Source organism: Asparagus officinalis, chromosome 10 (assembly GCF_001876935.1).
Source record: "Asparagus officinalis chromosome 10, Aspof.V1, whole genome shotgun sequence".
Classification (NCBI taxonomy): domain Eukaryota; kingdom Viridiplantae; phylum Streptophyta; class Magnoliopsida; order Asparagales; family Asparagaceae; genus Asparagus; species Asparagus officinalis.
In genome coordinates this window covers 310453-330333 of record NC_033803.1, presented here as the reverse complement: position 1 = coordinate 330333, position 19881 = coordinate 310453, and the positions used below count along the sequence as shown (strand labels likewise).

General features: G+C 42.1%; 1 protein-coding gene across 1 annotated transcript; it reads left to right on the top strand.

Annotated features, from left to right (window-relative positions):
* Window positions 3076–19869, top strand: LOC109825300 (autophagy-related protein 8f). The gene is made up of 6 exons (XM_020392126.1): window positions 3076–3226; window positions 3320–3370; window positions 3488–3543; window positions 19039–19091; window positions 19200–19318; window positions 19403–19869. The coding sequence occupies exons 2-6, from the start codon at window positions 3334–3336 to the stop codon at window positions 19507–19509; spliced, it is 372 nt and encodes a 123-aa protein (XP_020247715.1). The 5' UTR covers window positions 3076–3226; window positions 3320–3333; the 3' UTR covers window positions 19510–19869.

Here is a 19881-nt window from a genome sequence, read left to right as displayed (position 1 = left end):
TCAACTTGGGGCTTTGCAGGCATCATGTTCCCTATGATAGACTCTGCCGCCATTACCGAGTAGGATGTCTCCTTCTGCCTCTACCCCCCCATGTGGCATCCCCAACGCCTCACACACCGTAATCTGCACACATCGCGACGGCCGCACACACCATCGTCTGCACCTCCGTTGGATTTGAGTGCCAGCATGGGGTATTGTGGGACCCGTTAGATCTAAGGTCTTAATTAGCAATTCTTATATACACATGACTACTAGTCTCGTGTATTTTAAACATGATATTTATATAAAATGGACATCTTTTTTACCAGTATTGGCGACATGGCTAAAAAAAGTCGATTTTGCTAAATATTTAGGAAAATGATCGATTTTGCTTATATTGTATCAAGAAAAGTCTACTTTAAAAATTTCCCCATCGTAAAAAGACGCTTAGGACAGCTATTTCATGTGCAAATAATTGTACAGAGCTGGGTGATTAAATTGCTCAAGATGCATGGAAAGTGCTTTTGCTTTTGAATTGGCCAATAACAAATATAGGTTTTGAATCGAAATTGATAAACGTGAGGTTTTATCCATAAAAACATCTACAAAGAGAATTCATGTATTCCAATAAGTTTTAAGCATACATCTATACTTATTACATATAAAAGAGGATAGCCTTATCAAAATTATTAATTTTCATTTTTTCTCTTTTAAGTTTGATAATTTTTCAAATATGTCATTAGTTGTAATTAATCATTGACTAATTATATATAACCTCTTATTAATTATGCATTTCCCCGCTTTTTCAAAACATGTGGTCACACTATTATTTTATTGTTTAATTATGTTGTTTAATAGAAAGATTGAAATTTACCTCCAATTTATCTTCACCTAATATTTAAAATTCTAAAAAAATAAAAAAATTCAGCAGCCTTTGGGTTTCACCTCTTATGGAGGATTATATGTTAGCTTTCATCTTATTAGCCTTTTAAAAGTATGGTAATAATATAAAAAATAATTTTTATTCATTATAATTGAAATAACATTAATAGTATAATAATTTTTATAGTATTTTTAAATTAGTAAACTACACTTTAATTTAATAATTATATAATTCAGTAAATTATTTACTAACAGTGTAATAAACTAGTTATGAAATTAAAATGTAGTTACTAATAGTATTATAATTATGCTATATATGTTATTATTATATATAAAAGAGAATAAAATATTTAGGGTTAATATATTATAACTATTTTAATAAATTATAACAATTATTCAAACTAGCATAGTTAATTATACAATTCTTTGCACGGTTTTATCATACAATTTATTCATTTAAACAAAAAAATAATTATTCATATATATATTACTATACAAGTCATTTCATTATATTACATCCAGCAAAAAAGTTTGAAAAAAATAAAACAAAATAGATATGCTCTCGTACAAAGCACATGCACTATACTAATCAATATAATTATAAATTAGCACCCGCATGCTTTTATAAATTGACAAGTCTTTGATCATGTGAAGCACAAGCAAAAACATAATGATATAACCTGTTTTATCATCATCACATACACGTCCTTAAATCTAGCACGCACAATAAAGAAGGGTGAGATTTTATTAAAAGCGATCCAAGATATAAAATAAGATTGACAATTTAACAAAACAACAACAACAACAAAAAAGGCGGAGAGAAGGGCCATCAATTTTCATTTTTCTTGAATTATCCTTCAAGAAGAGAAAGCAAGAAAGGGATCATTACCATTGCCAAATTAGATTTTCTAAAACCAATAAAGGAATTTTGTTGGTCAAAAGGCTAAATACCCATATTGGTATTTTATTTCAACCCCATTTGCCAAGAAGGTATTTTAATTAAAAAAATCGGCGTTAAGGTATTTTAATTGAATAAAATTACCAATTAGGTCTTTTTCCTCGTCGGCGACCACTTTTCCGGCGACCCCCTCTGCTCTAGCCACCCAAGCTCCGTCACCAAGCTCCAGATCCAACCGCCGCTGCCTTCCTTCTCGTCTCCAACAGCCAGCGCCTCTCTCCCTTGTCGTCAACCCCGACGAGCCCCACACTCGCCATCACTGCCTCCACCCCATCCCCCTTCCATGCTTGCAGACCAGCCCCACGACCATCTCAGGCCAGCCCCTCCACCTCGCCACTCTCCCTTGTCCCGCTGCCTCCTTCACCATCACCGAGCTCTGACGATAGCAATTCCATTCTCCTCCCCCTTCTGTCCACGGCGAGCCCGACTTCAACACCTCCATCTCCTCCTCTTCCCTCCACTCCCCGCCTTCATCCCCCAGACCCTCCCTCTTCCTCTCTTTGTCGAGCTTCCCCACGCCGAACTTGTTGCTGCTCAAGTTCCCGCCGACCAGCCCAACTCCGAGCTTCCCTTCTCCCTCAACTTGAGACCCGACCACCTCCTACCATCGTCAGTCGTCGCCGTCCTCTCTTCCCCGTCGGAGACCACCGGCGCTATGCTGTCGCTCCAAGCTCCGCTCAAAGAACTCCCCGCCGTTGCCGAGTTCACCCCGAGTCCCAGCTAAGATCCGCGTTGGTCAGAAAACAGTGCCACATCAGCAGCTTAAACACAGATTAAGCCACCGCGTGCAACGCACGTGACGAGTTCTCGCCAGATAAGTGGTCGCCGACGAGGAAAAAGACCTAATTGGTAATTTTCTTCAATTAAAATACCTTAACGCCGATTTTTTTAATTAAAATACCTTCTTGACAAATGAGGTTGAAATAAAATACCAATATGGGTATTTAGCCTTGGTCAAAACTGTCTGGTCGGCTCTAAAAAATCAAGAAACTATATTATGAGAAACCTATTTTTCTATAAAATTTTCTATTCTTTTGTTTGTTCTCCAATTTGAAATCAAGAGAGAGTGCAAGGTGTCACTCTTATGGGTTTGTTTGACTCCATTTTGAAAAACATTTCGAATTTTGTTAAAGGAAATTCACTTGAAAATATATCTAGAGACCCCCCAAAAAAAACCCAATGGAAAATGAACCAAGCAGTCCTTAAATAATAAATTAAGTTTCCATAAATAAATAAAGAAGAGGGGAGAAATTGCAAGGCTCCCCCTTTGAAGTCCAAATACGACACGCTTCGTATTCTGAAAAAATACTATAAAAATAAGAAACTAACTTCTAGAGAGAGAGAGAAATCTTGAACCTACCTCGATCGAGTTTTGGAATCCCCGAATTCCTAAAGCAAAAGGAACAGGTTTCCCCCTTTATCTCCCTCTCCAGTTTCTCCCAAAAATTTCTTCGTTTTGTTCAGGGTTTGGAATTAAAAGAAATATTATTTTGATGGTAGTGTTGAAGGAGGAGATGGCGAAGAGTTCGTTCAAGCTTGAGCATGACTTTGGTTAGTAATTTACTGGCCCTTCGAAAGTTTTCGAATATGGGTTTCTTTTGCTGTTGTGGTTAGGGTTATTGAGTTTTGACAATTCTTTGAAAAAAAATTTTCGTTACGATTTTGTAGAGAAGAGACGGGCTGAAGCGGCGAGAATCAGGGATAAGTACCCAGATAGAATTCCGGTGAGATTATTTGTCACGTCTAATTAATTGGTAGCTTTTGTGTGAATATATTGATGTAAAGAAGAAGAAGAAGAATAACTTTTCAGCCGTAGTGATTTTCGCCCTGTTTTCAGTTGGAATTGATAAATATCAGAATTAATATACTGGCCGTTTTGCATTCGACTTCAACTGTAGACAATTACTATATTTACGGCTATGATTTTTCCATGATCTTTACATTTAAAAATACTGTCAAGGTCAATATACTTGCCGGTGAACACGGATTCTTAGAGTTAGTACTAGCGTGTTGATTTTTATCATAAGAAATGGATGACGCTTACTGCATATGCTTTGTTGAATTTTTGTCATAAGAAATGGATGGCCGTTTTGCAAATATCATTTTTTTTGATAGGGTTTTTTAGTGGTCCTCTTTCTTCTCATTTTTGTTTTCTTTTTTGCATATGCTTTGTTGAATTTTTGTTGGCTTTGGGTTGGGATGTTCCGTTAAATCCTTATTAATGAAACAGTGGGGATGTGTCGTTACGCCCAGGACCAATTCTCATGGTCAAATTGTTATGCGCCGCGGAAGCTGATTCGACAAGTCAATAGCACACACAAGAACCAATAATAGACTACAATAATACAAGTAACACCTAATCACAGCAAGAATACAAGATTTACGTGGTTCGGCAATGTGCTTACGTCCATGGAGCAAGGAAGGGGGAGTTTTACTAATAGAAATCAAGGAGAATACAAATTAGGGTTACAAATCTTATCAAAACCCACAAATAAACCATCTTAATCTCTCCAAATGGCTCCAGCAATAAAAGCCCCAAATCTCCTATTTCTTCAGCTCAAAAATCCTCTCCCTTAAACCCTAAAAACGAGTTAAGGGTATATATACAACTCCCAATCGAAACGGGTCTGGAACTCAGAATCAGCCCAAACCCGCTTCGGCGGTTGACCGTGAGGGTCGACCGCGCAGATATCGCGGTCGACCGCCCCAACTCCAGAGGCTTACTGGAGTCCTGGATCCATCGCGATCGACCATCTCAACTACAGAAACTTCTGCGGTCGATCGCCACGGTCGACCTCCAGCTCCGAGCACAAATTCGATCGACCGCCAAAACCCGCGGTCGACCGCCAAACTGCTAGATCGACTCCTGAGCTCATTTCCTGCCAATCCTACACTAATCTCATGGCAATGCTTTGTGTACAACACTGTTTTAAATATCGGCCGATAACCGATATTATCGGCTGAGTTATCGGATTTGGGAGCTCTCCGCTAGGATAAATTGGATTTTTAATCGGTTATCGTTTTTGTAGGTTTATCGGAGATTTATCGACGTTATCGGCACTTATCGGCCGATAAGTAAGACTTTTTTATCGGGATTATCGGCCCATTTTGACTAACATTATATTTTTTCAAGGTTATGATGCAAGTTTCGCTTTCTACAATTTGTTAGTGATTCTAAACATGATGATTTACATTTTGGTATGTTTATATTTTATTAAGCATGATTAGATTATATTTTTTAATTGTTATATTATATATACACATCATCCAATATACCACTCCGATGAATACTACTTATCCCCGATATATCCCCGATTTTCGCTATCCGATAAGGATTTTGGCCGTCCGATAAATCCCCGATAACTGATATTTAAAACCTTGGTGTACAGGCTACATGATTTACATTTCCTGCCTTATCTTCTTTCAGGGGATATAGGGATAGTCTTGCTTGATAACACATGTGGTAGGAGGGCCCTATTATGATCCTTTCCTCTCTTTTTTTGCCTACCTTTTTTTTTGGTATGACGGTCCCATGCATTGATGTTGGTTTGGTGTTGAAAGATGGTAGATTACAGGATGCTTATCCATAACAAGCAAGAATAATAGCTATGGCTAACCGCGAGGATAAAATCCTTTTCTAATATCCAATTTTTAATCCACAGGGTTAGCCTTCTCCTTCTCGTCCATTTTCGTCATAGATGTTGCCAGGTTGTGTATCATTTTTAAGGCATAACCTTTGTTTCTAAGCATTTGTAAGCGAGATGGCTTAATGGATATTTGTAGACTCAGAGATTCCTCTTCTTATTTTCCTTTTTCTGAGAAAAAAGGATGGAGTCAAAATAACTCCGGCCCAACATTCATTTCATTAAGACTTTGAAATGAAGTACATCCAAAATTGCCTATAAGTTCCCCATGATGTAGTCCAGTGATATGATTTCTATTACTTGAGTCCAGAGTCATCTGATGGGTGATATACCCGCAATGGACATGAGTATGTTCCTCCGTCAAATGCCACGACATCTTCCGTATTACAGCCTGCCTTCGCAAATCAGTCAGCGAACGACGACGAGGAATCAGGGGAAGATATTTAAAGCCACCATCATCATTTAACCACCGTTCGACTTCAAGAGTTACAGTGGCCGGGTCTTTAACAAAGTCGCCGAATAAGTAATATGTTTTTCTTAAGGGTTGAGTAGAACTGGAATCCTTGACAAGTGGCGCATCGGTGATCAATTGTCGTAAGGTACGACGATCTCCCTTCCGCACCAGATGAGGGATTTCTTCAGGTCCACCCGGAGCAAATTAGGGAGTGGCCGGGATGAGCGTTGGGTCATTAGAAGAGGCGTAAACCTCATCGCGGTGGCCGTCCATCGCGGTAGAGGAGAACGCCTCTGGAGGGAATTAAACTGATATAAATGATGCGTATTTATTAGACACAATTACAAGAATATTCTAAGGCAATACGAGGCGTTGAACTTATCTCACCGATTCGTGAGATAGAGTCATTACCCCGTAGTTGGCGAGACGATTTCAACTGTATTACGCACACGGAGGACAATGTACATCATCGTGCAAATAAAGCGATAATATACCCCGTTCTACGGAATGTGATACAGCATGAAATTGCCCCTTATTGTTTTAAGACGTGTTTTGACCAAGCAAAACACATTGTTTGCGTCGAAAATTGTTGTATTCATTGCGGTATTCATTACAACTTCGATCGTTACAATGAAAACAAAAAAAAGGTTGTCTTTTTATAAGACTTTTACACAATGAAAACAAAAGTTTACAACTCTCGTCAAAACAAACGCAGAGGACGTTTATCACCCGCTGCTTTGCGTGGGATCTTTGCCTGTGCCGGGGTTTATCCGTGGACCGCCTTAGATCTGGATCCGATTGATGGAAAATTCGGCAGAGCTTCGCCTTCGCCGAGGAAGTATTTGATTTGAAGCGCTGAAATCGACCAAGCGAAATCAGGGCTCTTCTCGAGATTAAGACCAAGCCTAATCTCAAGGGACGGACGGGAACGGGCGTCGGATCTCTCGAACTCTCCTTCTTTATGCCGAAGAACTCGCCAAGATCTGTCAACCCTCGCTGAAATTCGTGCTCCTTTGACTCCACAATCCGGCAGCACCTCCTCGTCTTGATAATAACTCCGCCCCTGCTGAAAGGAGGCCCTATGCTTGTATTTATAGGGCTTCGGAAGCGGTTATTTGGATGAGAACAAGTAATTTGGCCTTATCTTTAGTCAATAACAGCCTAACCTCGTTTGTAGATGATATCTAGTTAGTTTGGATGCTCAGGAACCAACAAATCTCGAGAAAAACCATCAAAAACCGAACGGCGCGGGTCGGTTTGGTCCGTCCTGCACGGCGCGCTGAGTTTCGCTGATTTCTTGTGTTTTTACGACTTTTCCGATCTTCCGGGACTTGTAGTTTCTCCCGTTTTACTCATCCGTCGTGTTGACTTGTATGCTCCACGCGAGTTGATTAATGTACGTTGATTAACGCCATCGTGAACTGACTGACGCGCGCACTGATTGACATGCACGAGCTGAATGATGCGTGCGTGTTAACTGACTGTTGGGTGCGTTTGTACGCTTTGAGTTGATTAACGCATGCGGTCCACTTGGTGTTTTCCATTGCGGTGGTTCGTTGTCGTGTCATCAACAGTTTGCCGATTCGCTTCATGCGCTTGTCGGCGTTGGATAATCCTCTTTGATTCGGATAACGACGTTCATCACCTTCTCTTTGTCTTGAGCTGTGTGCGGGCACCCATAGGCATTTTTAGACGCCTACAGATACCCCCTCCAAAGTATTTCAGACTCTTTCTTTTATAGAGGAGTCTGGAATGCTTTGGATAAGATAGGCCATCTCCTCTATTTCATAGAGCGACCTTTAACTACCTCAATTCTCAACTTCTTCAGCCTTCAATCTATTCATTGTTCCGTCGAATAGATGAAGTTCTTCCGGCGCTGCGTTTATCGTCTGACCGTTGTCGAAATCTTGAACTGAGATTGGTGTGTAAGTTTCTGAACTTAGCTCGTGCCATTGAGTTGACTTTGAACTAATCCTCTCCGTCAGAAATTCATATCTGATTGTAACTGAAATCCTTGGAGTCATCTTTTGCCTTATTTTGGCGAAATTGCTGATGCGTTGACCGGCATCGATCTTTACTGTAACGCGTTGACCGGCGTTAACACAGTTTATACTCGTACGTTTGCTGGAGTCTACACAGTTTAAGCTCTTAAGGCATTGGAGCGTGACGGTCCCGAATGTTGGGCTGCAGGACCAACTATTAAAGCTGATTCATCTGCACGTGTGGATCTTATCCTGAAGTTTGTTGGATGTTCAAGTCATGAGACCAACTAATGAAGCTGATACGTCAATGACTCGCATTTATAGAATTTTTGGCAAATTCTCAGCCATCAACGGGTTTGATAAGCCTTTACCGACTACCGTTTGAGTCGGGCTAGCATGCGGATTGTTTAAGTCCGTTCCGCATGTAACGTTATGCTAAAAGAGTTAACTCTTTTAGTGCTACGATATTGAATACGTAGACTTCGTCTTTCTCCTGTGAAAAGACTAAACAGCGACGTGTATCAGACGTAGACTTTAAGGTTTTTGGCAAACCCTCAGCCTTCAACGGATTTGGCGAGCCTTTACCGACGACCGTTTGAGTCGGGCTAGCATGCGGATTATTTAATTCCGTTTCGCATGTGACGTTGTGCTAAAGGAATGAACTCCCTTAGACTTGATGCTACGATATTGAATACGTAGACTTCACCATTGTTACGGGAATAGGCTACCCGACAATGTGTGTTAGACGCTGACATATCCCTACTTAGACTTTGGGATAAAAGTCCCCAGATTGGAATTCTGGTGTCTTTTTCAATCGGTGAAAGACTAAACCGGCAACGCGAGTTAGGCGTTGACTTATTCCTACTTAGGGTTCGGAATAAAATTCCCCGCCCGTGTGAGGCGCGGATTTCGGCGTTATTAATAACGGTTTTGTTCTTTTTACGGTTAAGAACTAACCGGCAACGCGTGTTAGGCATTGACTTATCTCTGCTCAGGATTCGGGATAAAATTCCCCATGCATAAAAGGCATGGATTTTTGTTGCTACGATGCTGAATACGTAGACTCGGTCGTTTTTTATGGGAACGAACCACCCAGCAACGTGGGTTAAGCGCTGACTTATCCCTACTTAGGCTTCGGGATAAAATGCCCCAGACTGGATTCTGGTGTCTTTTTCAATCGGTGAAAGACTAAACCGGCAACGAAAAAGACTAAACCGGCAGCGCGTGTTAGGCGCAGACTTATCCCTGCTTAGGATTCGGGATAAACTTCCTATACCTGTGAGGCACAGATTTTGGGATTTGAAAAAGGTGGTGTCTTCTCTTGGGGCAAAGACGAACCCGAAATGGGAGAGGAAGAATTTTATATTCTATCTCCCAAAACTGAAGAGGAAGAATTTTATATTCTATCTCCAGTTGGAAAGGAGACTCGAGGTGGGATCTCCACCCCCAGAATCCGGAAAGATGAAACTAGGAGTGGGATCTCCACTCCGAGAATCGAAAAGATTCGGATAACCCTAACTGTCGGAAGGTTTGATTACCGAACTCAAAATAAATTTCTCGTTTATCGAGAGTGAATTGTGGTTTTGGTCCTAACTGTAGGAAGGTTTGACCATGCGGGAGTTTGAGATGACCCTAACTGTAGGAAGGTTTGATCACTCGATTTGAAAGTGGACCTCTCGTTCATGGAAGGAATCGAGAGGAGATTATGGTTGTGGTCCTAACTGTAGGAAGGTTTGATCACTCGATTTGTGGACCTCTCGTTCATTGAAGGAATCGAGAGGGGATTTTGGTTATGGTCCTAACTGTAAGAAGGTTTGACCAAGTAAAAAAATGGGAGTTGGAGTACAAATCACAGTGGGAGTGTTGACTTGTACCGATTACTCAATGGGGATTCTTGGTGTTGAGTGACAAATACTTAACACAAGGAGGTTTGACATTCGTCAATGTTAAGTGCACAGACGCATCAAAAGTTTGAGTGGGTTCAAACGAAAGGAGTTTTGGTGGTCCCACCGTCAATTAGTCTGATCGGTGGGGGATTTTATGGTGGGAGACTGTGAGTCATCAAACACCAATGAGAGTTTTGTGAGAGAAAATTGATCCCACGAAATGATCGAATCTTGTCTCAGCAAAAGAGTGTTCGGAAATCACGGTGGGTTTAGTGTTTATCACTTTATTTGTAATGATCGGGTTATCCCTAAGAAAATTACATGTAAAAATTCTTTCGGGAACTTCCCGTTACATGAATCATCCACCCCCAGCTTCCTTCGCGAAACTGGGTCTAACATCATAGTGAGTTACATGACCAGGTTATCCTTAAGAATATTACATGTAAAAATTCTCCAGGAACTTCCCATCAAGTGTGGGAAACAGTTTAGACTCATATACCTATTGGAGTATCAGGGAGCAGTTTAACCTCATATATCAGTTGGAGGATGGAGAAGCAGTTTATACTCGTATACTCTTCGGAGTGTTTGAAGGAGCAGTTTATACTCTTATACTTGTCGGAGTCTTCATTCGGATCAATTGAGCGATATAACGCCGGCTTTAACCAAGGTTTGAATGCTATTCTTGAGAGCAAAGCAATCCTTGGTGGGATGGAGGATCCTCCTGTGGTACGCACAGTATTTTGGATCCACGATGTTATCAGCTTCCTCCTGATTTACGACAGGTGGCAGCTTAATCTTGTTGTTTTTAAGGAGAGACTCGAAGATGGCTGGAACGTCTTCGTCCTTGAAGGAGTACTCTTTTTGGAGTCTCAGGTCCGAAGTCTTTTGCTGCCTTCGGGATTGCTGTTGTGACGTTTGATTAGTACCAACAGCAACTGCAGGTGCTTTGCCCCTACCACGGGAGGCAAAGTTCGAGTTCGGAGGATTGGCTGTCGGCTGGCTTCTCTCGGCCTTCTTCCTTCGGAGGAGGCGTTCGGCTTGTTCACCGCGCACATTCAAGTCTTTTCAAGTGTTAGACGGTACGACTCCCATAACTTCCAATATCTCAATAGATAGGTTGTTATGACATGTCTGGAGGATGAAGTCCTCCGTGATCGGATCTCGGCAGTTCATTGCTTTATTCCGGAAGCGCTTGACGAAGTCGTCGACTGTCTCGTCATCTTCTTATTTCTCATCGAAAAATGTCCTGATGGATACCTCATCGTCGTCATCAAAGAAACTGCCAAGGAATGAGCTCTCCATATCGTCCCAGTTGTTAATACTTCCGGGCTTGAGACGGCGGTACCAATCGAAGGCGGGCCCGCGAAGGGTACCAACGAATGACCGAACATACCCAAGTGGTACTTGAAGTAGATCAGATGTTGAGTGGGTGATCCCTTCCCGTCAAACGGCGTGAAGTTAATCAAGTTGAACTTCGCCGGGTATGCTATTGTGTCCCACTCTCTTGGGTATGGACATGGAATGCCAGTCCTCTTTACCTCTCGATCAGACATTAGAGCGTTGATTTTACTCTCGAGATCTTTCATTTTCTCATCCTCGCTCGTATCGGGCTTTGGACGATTCTTAAGAGGAATAACGGGGCCACCCCCAGCGTTGTCGTCTTTAGTGGGGCCACCCCCAGCGTTTTGGTCAACGAGAGGGTTATCAGCATTAAGGCGTTCATCCACATCTGAATCGCTACCTACTTGGTTAGCAGCGTTGCGACGGCTGGATTCGCCCATTTGATTGGAAAGAGCCTGAATCTGTCGGTCGTGCTCTTCCTTCATCTGTTGCATAGCCGTTTCTATTTCGAATTTAAATGCTTGCTTCTGCTTGGCTAGAGCATCCTCAACCATTTTAGCTGCTTCTTCGGTGTTAATCATAAACACTTCGCGGGATTGCCCTGGGCTAGATACCGTATTGTCAGAAGCGACTGCAGAGTTAGCATCCGATGCTTCATCGTCCGAGGATAACCCTCTCTGCATTCTCTGGTAGTCCCTGCGTCTAGTGGTCCCTGATCGCAACCGGGTTAGCCGATGAGATATAAGCGGGTCAGAGCTAGAAGGTCGAATCGACTTTCCCTTATCAGCCATATTTATTGTGACTTCCGGGAGTTCGTCACCTTGAACAACCGATCTCTTTTTACGGAGACGTTTTGGTTTGGACTTAGTCATTCCGTTGGAGATCCTCTCGGATACCGAGACCCTCTGCGGAGCGGTCTTGGGGCAACTACATGCTGATAATATTGTCCTGATTAGTTCGGCGCACGGGTAGTGAGATTTGGTTTCTCGGGCATATCTTTTCCGAGACTCGTTCATACCCCCAGCCCGATAGTACAACTCATCGATCAGATGACCGGAGCAACCTATCGTGTGTTGACATGACTCCCCTGGTATAACGTTGTCATCGTCAGATGAATACGTTTCTTTCAGGGGATTTGCCGCTTTATTAGCATTCTTAAGAGTCACGTGTTTAGAACTACGCTTTTGGGAGCGCATGATCTCAACAGGCTCTTGGTTTTGGATACACACCCCCAGGCGGGCGGAAATTGGAGTTTTCCCTTTATGAGAAGGCTTGAAATTGTTGCGAGGGCGTGTGCGACCTCCAGCTCGACGAGTCGCTCGGGGTTCAGTCACCGGACCCAAGCATTCTTCGATCAGAACTTTGCCTCGATCCTCGTGCAAAGGACCCAGGCGATCGACTATCCTCACTTTGAATCGGGACAAATCCACGTTGTCACGGAACGGGTCCTTTTGACTTGTATCCATTCACTTGTTGGTGATTTGGAGGAGAGGGCATTTGTCCGCTGTTGGGGCGCTTGACGTTGCCTAATTTTCAGATCCGTCTCGTAACGGATCCCGTCAATTGACTCCAAAGCCCTAGCGAGTTGGCGCGCAAGGCGTTGGCGCTGCCTTTGGCGAGCTCTCTTCGATAAAATGGACGCGCTTTCTGTACTCAACTCCTTGATTGAGGAGGAATTCAGATCTGCAGATCCGGACTCGTTGGAGACCGGACAGGCGTTGTAAGGTTCAGCTAGCGCAACAACGGGGGCGTTGATCTTCCTTCGCTTGCGAGAGGCGGAGGATCTGGAGGAGGAGGACGACAGATATTCCTCGAACTTCAGTTGGTCGAACTCGTACTCGACCACTTCTTCAACCGGGATGCAGATCCGAGGTCGCGACACGACAGCTCCGGAAGCGAAGTTGTTGGCTCCTACTGTGGTCGCCAGTTTGTTTGCGTCGAAAATTGTTGTATTCATTGCGGTATTCATTACAACTTCGATCGTTACAATGAAAACAAAAAAAAGATTATCTTTTTATAAGACTTTTACACAATGAAAACAAAAGTTACAACTCTCGTCAAAACAAACGCAGAGATCGTTTATCGGTCTTCTGCTTGCGTGGGATCTTTGCCTGTGCCGGGGTTTATCCGTGGACCGCCTTAGATCTGGATCCGGTTGATGAAAAATTCGGCAGAGCTTCGTCTTCACCGAGGAAGTATTTGATTTGAAGCGCTGAGATCGACCAAGCGAAATCAGGGCTCTTCTCGAGATTAAGACCAAGCCTAATCTCAAGGGACGGACGGGAACGGGCGTCGGATCTCTCGAACTCTCCTTCTTTATGCCGAAGAACTCGCCAAGATCTGTCAACCCTCGCTGAAATTCGTGCTCCTTTGACTCCACAATCCGGCACGCGGGTCGGCTTTGTCCGACCCGCGCCGCCGCGGGTCGGCTTTGTCCGACCCGCGCCGCCGCGGGTCGGCTTTGTCCGACCCGCGCCGCCGCGGGTCGGACTTGGCCGACCCGCGTGGGCGCGGGTCGGTTTGGTCCGTCTCGCGCGGCGCGCTGAGTTTCGCTGATTTCTTGTGTTTTTACGACTTTTCCGATCTTCCGGGACTTGTAGTTTCTCCCGTTTTGTTTACTCATCCGTCGTGTTGACTTGTATGCTCCACACGAGTTGATTAATGTACGTTGATTATCGCCATCGTGAACTGACTAACGCGCGCACTGATTGACATGCACGAGCTGAATGATGCGTGCGTGTTAACTGACTGTTGGGTGCGTTTGTACGCTTTGAGTTGATTAACGCATGCGGTCCACTTGGTGTTTTCCATTGTGGTGGTTCGTTGTCGTGTCATCAACAGTTTGCCGATTCGCTTCATGCGCTTGTCGGCGTTGGATAATCCTCTTTGATTCGGATAACGACGTTCATCACCTTCTCTTTGTCTTGAGCTGTGTGCGGGCACCCATAGGTATTTTTAGACGCCTACACACATCATTTAAGCGTCGATCCTCACAGAGGAGGATGTCAGCTCTTCCCAAATGCCTCACAAAGGAGAGCAAACGAGGATACAATATGCAATATTTAATCTTAAATTCACGAGTAAAAGCGGAAAAGCAACCTCGTATGATGAAGGCTCTCTCTCAGGTGGCTGAGTAGCCGGCCGACCCCTCGAAATGCGTGATCTCTTCGGTGACATAGCTAATCTACAATGGAAGTCAGCGATTCAGTTATATCAAAAATTAAGGTACATAAATCTGAGATTTAAAGGGAAATTGCGAAATTTAGCTCAAATTCTATAAAAATAGGATTTTTCGGTTAAAATCCAATTAAACCTACAAAACACCCCGAACCAAGTATCCCAAGCACAGTTCTCAACAAAGACCAGTTGAAGCTTCGAACATCCTTGCAAGCCAAACTTCAGATTTTGGGTTTTAGTCAAAATCCAAGCTACAAATTATGAGTTACGTTCAAAGCCAAGAGTGATATATCGGTTATCACCCAAAGGTCCTCGCACAAAATCGAGTAAAGAGGCGCGGTTCTTACACAAGTCAAGCAAAGGGTTTCAGCAATTAAAAAAAAATCAAGAATGAGTATTGACCTAAATTTCAAGCTATAAACATGATTATGAGCAAGAGCTAAGGGTCTCAGCCATGCGCAAGTTCAAGGATTAAAACTCTGAAAAAAAAAATCAAAGCTTCGACCTTTTCTCCTCAAATCAAGGACTCGATTCAGTTCTTGTTCACGACCAAAAAAGGTCCAACAATCAAGCAAGGATTCGAACAATCTCAAAACCGAAAATTGAGGTTCTGGTGTTTCTCTCAAGTTAAGAACTGAATATCAATCATAAAGCCAAGGATTCCCAAAGCCAAAATCAAGAATCCCAAAATCAAATTAAGTATTGGTTCTTGCCTAAAACCGAGCCCTCATCCAAAATCAAGTTAAGGGTTTTAGCTATCATCTATAAAGGTCGAAGCTATAACGTTAGTTGAACTGTGAATACACTCAAAACCGAGCATCAATTATCACCTCAATCCCGAAACCAAAGCCCCAAAGTTTGATGTTCGGTCATGGTTAAAGAAGAAAAGAATCAAAATTGAAGGAGGCAACCAAAACTAAGAGCATAGAGCTTTAGACCTTACCTGAAATCCGACCAAGAACTTGGCTTGGAGATTGGCGAATCACAATGAGAAACTCGGATCCGAGAGGCTGAGTACGAAACCCTAAATCTCGAGGTGGAGTTCGCCGTTCGAAATTAATAAGTTGAAGGAGAGATTTAAGAAGGAAGAGAATGAGGTGTTGAGTTCTTAGGGGAGAAGAATTCTTGAGGAAGAAAATAAAAAAAATGATAAGGAAGAAAATCGAGATTTTGGGGTTTTAAAGATCCCAAGGACTAAGCCCGGGACCGACCTTGTGCGAGTCACCTCGACGTGACTCGCACACGTGCGGGTCATATTGAAGTGACTCGCACACAGGGTCGCCCCGTAGCCGTTTTCGTGGTATTTTTCGCTTGTTTTCACTTGTTTTCGATGTATTTGAGGTTTGTATTCACACTCCGATGAGTATACGAGTATAAATTACATCTTCTTGAACCTCAGACGGGTATACGAGGTTAAACTGATTCCCGAAACTCCAAAGAGTATAAGAGTATAAACTGATTCTTCACGCTCCAACGCCTTAAGAACTTAAACTGTGTAGACTCCAGATGAGTATAAACCGTGTTCAACGCCGATCAATGCACCACAATGAAAGTCGACGCCGGTCAACGCATCGATAATTTCGTCGAAATAAGGCTCAGGAAAAATCCAGATCAAAGGATAATCTCTGGAGTTCAATCGTGATTCAAATACAGACTCTCGATGAAGTTGATCAGTTCTACGATCTGAGTTAATTCAAATATCAACACACCAGATTCAGTTTAAGATTTCGACAACGGTCAGACGATAAACACAGTATCAGAAGAATTTCAGTTATTTGATAAAATACTGAAAGCCGAAGAAATTAATGACGAAGTCTACGTATTCAACATCGTAACGACCGAAGTCTATGCCTTTCACGCGTGGAGGACTTTATCTCGATCCCTAATTAGAGATAAGAATACGCCTAACACGCGTTGTCGGGTGGTACGTTCCCGTAAAAACGATAGAGTCTACGTATTCAGTATCATAGCACTAAGTCTAAAAGAGTTCATTCTTTTAGCATAATGTTACTTGTAGACGGACTTAGACAATCTACATGCTAACCCGATTCAAACGGTAGTAGGTAAAGGCTCATCAAATCCATTAATGACTGAGGGTTTGCTAAAAATCCTATAATAAGCATCTCTCGACGACAGATTTGCTCTTAACTTTTATGGAGTCTGCGGTGATAGTCAAGGCCTTGATAACCTCCTCTTCCATAACATTGTTTTAATAGTCATTGACACATCAGCTTCATCAGGTGGTTTCGTGACTCGAGCACCTGTAGTAGCTTCAGGGATAGTAGCTGTATCAGCACCAACGGTTGGTCCTATAATCAAATCTCGCACAAATAGCTAAACCTGACGAGTGTCCGATGCATTCTCAGCTTGTTTTTTCCATACTCCGAGAAGTACATGAATATAAACTACTTCACGTTTTAACGCCTTAAGAGCTTAAACGGTGTAGACTCTAATTAACGTACGAGTATAAACTGTGTTTACGCCGTAGCGGAAGTCAACGTCCGACAATTTCGCCAAAATTAGGCTTGGGATAATTCTATTTCCCGCACACGGAGTTCAAATGCAATTGAGATATAAACTCTCGACGAAGATGATCAGTTCAACGTCGACTCAACGACACGAGCTAATTCAAGTATCAACGCACCAGTTTCAGTTCAAGATTTCGATGATGGTCAAGCGATAAACGCAACATCAGGAGTATTTCAGACTACTCGACAAAATACCGAGTAAGTTGAAACCCGAAGAAGTCGAAGAACTGAAGCCATTCACAAGTCCTTTTTACACAAGATTTAAAACAGAATCTATCTTATCCAAAGTATTCCAGACTCCTCGATAAAATACTGAGGAGACTGAAAGCTTTGGAGGTGTAGGTGTCAAAAATTACCTATAAGTTTTCGGATACAACTCAAGACGAAGAGGATACGATTAACGTAATCATCTGAGTCAAAGAAGATCATCCGATACCAAAAGGAAGCAAAGGAACACGTGAAAAGACGGAACGAAGAAGTGACCGAATGCTCAAATCGACGAAACGCGGAATGAGACATGCATCGGTGTGTCTCACCTGCGAGACACAATATGTGTCTCGCATTCATGTGCGAGACACAAAGTGTGTTTAGCCCAGTCAGACTCCCACGACGTGTTTTTTGATAAGTTTTCGGGATTCGTGCGGTCCAGTGGCTTCCTAACTTTCTTGGGAGTATCCTTACACGCTAGAGAATCGTTATTAACTGAAGATATGACCAGATCACGAGATCTTATCCACAAACAGAGTATTCGAGGCCTATAAATACCCCCCTTCGTGCATTTTTGAAAGGTATTGACGTACGTGTGAGAGAACTTACGATTTTCAGAGTAGAGCCATGATTTTCAGAGACAAAGGTGGGATCTTGGCGAATTCTTACGTATAAAGAGAATATTTCGAGAGATCTGTTGGCTTTTATTCATTCCCTTAAGACCAAACCGTTGTTTTGATCTTGAGAAGAGTATTTATCTCACATCGCTGAGATATTTACTTCTGTTCTAGTTTCCTCGTTGAAATAAGAACCCCGAGCCTTCTTCACGATCAACGTAGATCTTGAATCGGTAGTCTACGGATCAAAGCGTCCCCGGCACAGACAAAGATCACACACAAGCAATGACCGATAAACGTTTTCTGTGTGTGTTTTCAGGAAATCTCTTTTTTGTTTTCGTTGTAACGAGAAATCTTATAAAAAGATTAATTCCTTTGAATCTGTGTAAACGATAAACGTTGTAATGGGTTCAACAATGAAATTGATTTCCGACGCAAACAAAGCCTAATACATAGTCATCAAGAAAGCACCAAAAGGAACAAAATATCAAGTTTCAACCACAGCAAACCAAGCCTGATGATCCTTTGTAGCCATTACAGCTTCCATTTTTTATTTCTTACCTAGAACTCTGGTTCATGCCAATTTTCCTGATATTTTATGTTTATTCACCAGCAAGGGGGAAAAATTTCACTTTGTGAAAAGAGGGGAAAAAAAAATCCCTTGTAGGTTTTCTGTAATTCATTCGTTGAGACTGTCCGCATACGATTAAAATAAAAGCTGATGTAAACTATCACCGGAGAAACTAGGAGCCAAAGATGACGAATGATCTTTAGTTCATCATATTCAAGAAGAGATAAAGTAGTAGATGCGAATAGTGTCTTTTACTTATGTTGGTTGAAAGGGTCATGAGTAGCATCGTAAACTACCATAAATCGACAGAAAAAAAAGGAAGAAGATATGTTGACTTGATAGTCCAATAATTAGTTTGTTAAAAATCATTTATTTTCCTTGAAAATGATAAATTCATATCCTACTAAATTGACAGAAAGATATTTTTCCAAAACAATATTAATGACAGATATTTTCTTATAATTGTCCCCCATACACCGCATGGCCAAAAATTGTAGATTCATGACAGTTGGGTCTTCCTGCAGAAGAGGAAATAACGTTAACTACAATGCTAGATTATTTACTTGTATATATGAAAAGTGAACTTAAATTGTGCGTATCAGCTTCCAATTTATCATCACACATAGGAAATGAGAATATATCTTCGACAAAGTTCCCTATTATGATTATACAGGAAAAAGGTGCAATTGAACTCCAGTTTAATTATGTTTTGCTCTTACATAGATCTCAAAATCTGATTAGTTCAATGGGCGAACATTCTGAAAGTTATGAACATGGTTCTTGTAACTGAATTATCTATTGTCGTTTTACAGGTGATTGTGGAGAAGGCAGAGAGAAGCGACATACCAAATATTGACAAGAAAAAGTAAGCACATCTAGTAGCTGCACTAATTCATCCAGTCCAGTTACAATTTTGTGCTGTATTTGTTTCCGAAAGTCATATGACCATGTCTTTTTTTTTTAATCCATCAAGGTATCTGGTTCCAGCAGATTTGACGGTGGGGCAGTTTGTATATGTAATTCGCAAGAGAATCAAACTAAGCGCAGAGAAGGCTATTTTCATCTTTGTAGACAATGTGCTTCCACCTACAGGTAACCACGGTGAACTTTTTTGTGAAGTTCTGCTGTTCTTCCTTAATTCAGCAACTAATCTTTAGCCTGCTTTAAAATCATTAGGGTCCGTGATGTCAACCATTTATGATGAGAAGAAAGATGGAGACGGGTTTCTTTATGTGACCTACAGCGGAGAGAACACATTCGGAGGGCTTCAGCCTGTGTTTTAGGTTCCCGACAACGGCTGGCGCTATTGCAAGCTCTCGATCGCTGCTGTACTCTTTATTTTCTGCAAAAATCAGTCTCGCCTCGCGAGCGAGCGAGGCGTCTTGAGAAGCGATTTGAAGTTGTGTTTGTAGTGTGCGCTTCTGTGTATAGCTTTTAACTGAATCAGACGGTTTGGAGAAAACAGTGGATATGCTCCAAATTGTTGATGTGTGTATTGGATCTCATTTCACACTGATGCTTGATGTGCTGGAATTTGAACAGAACTTTCAGGGACTGGTTGAATTGAGGACCATGGGACAAGGTGCTCACACAAAACTGGGGACATCTAAATTAATGGAGACAAAGCCTTGGATCTACCCTTATTATTACCTCTC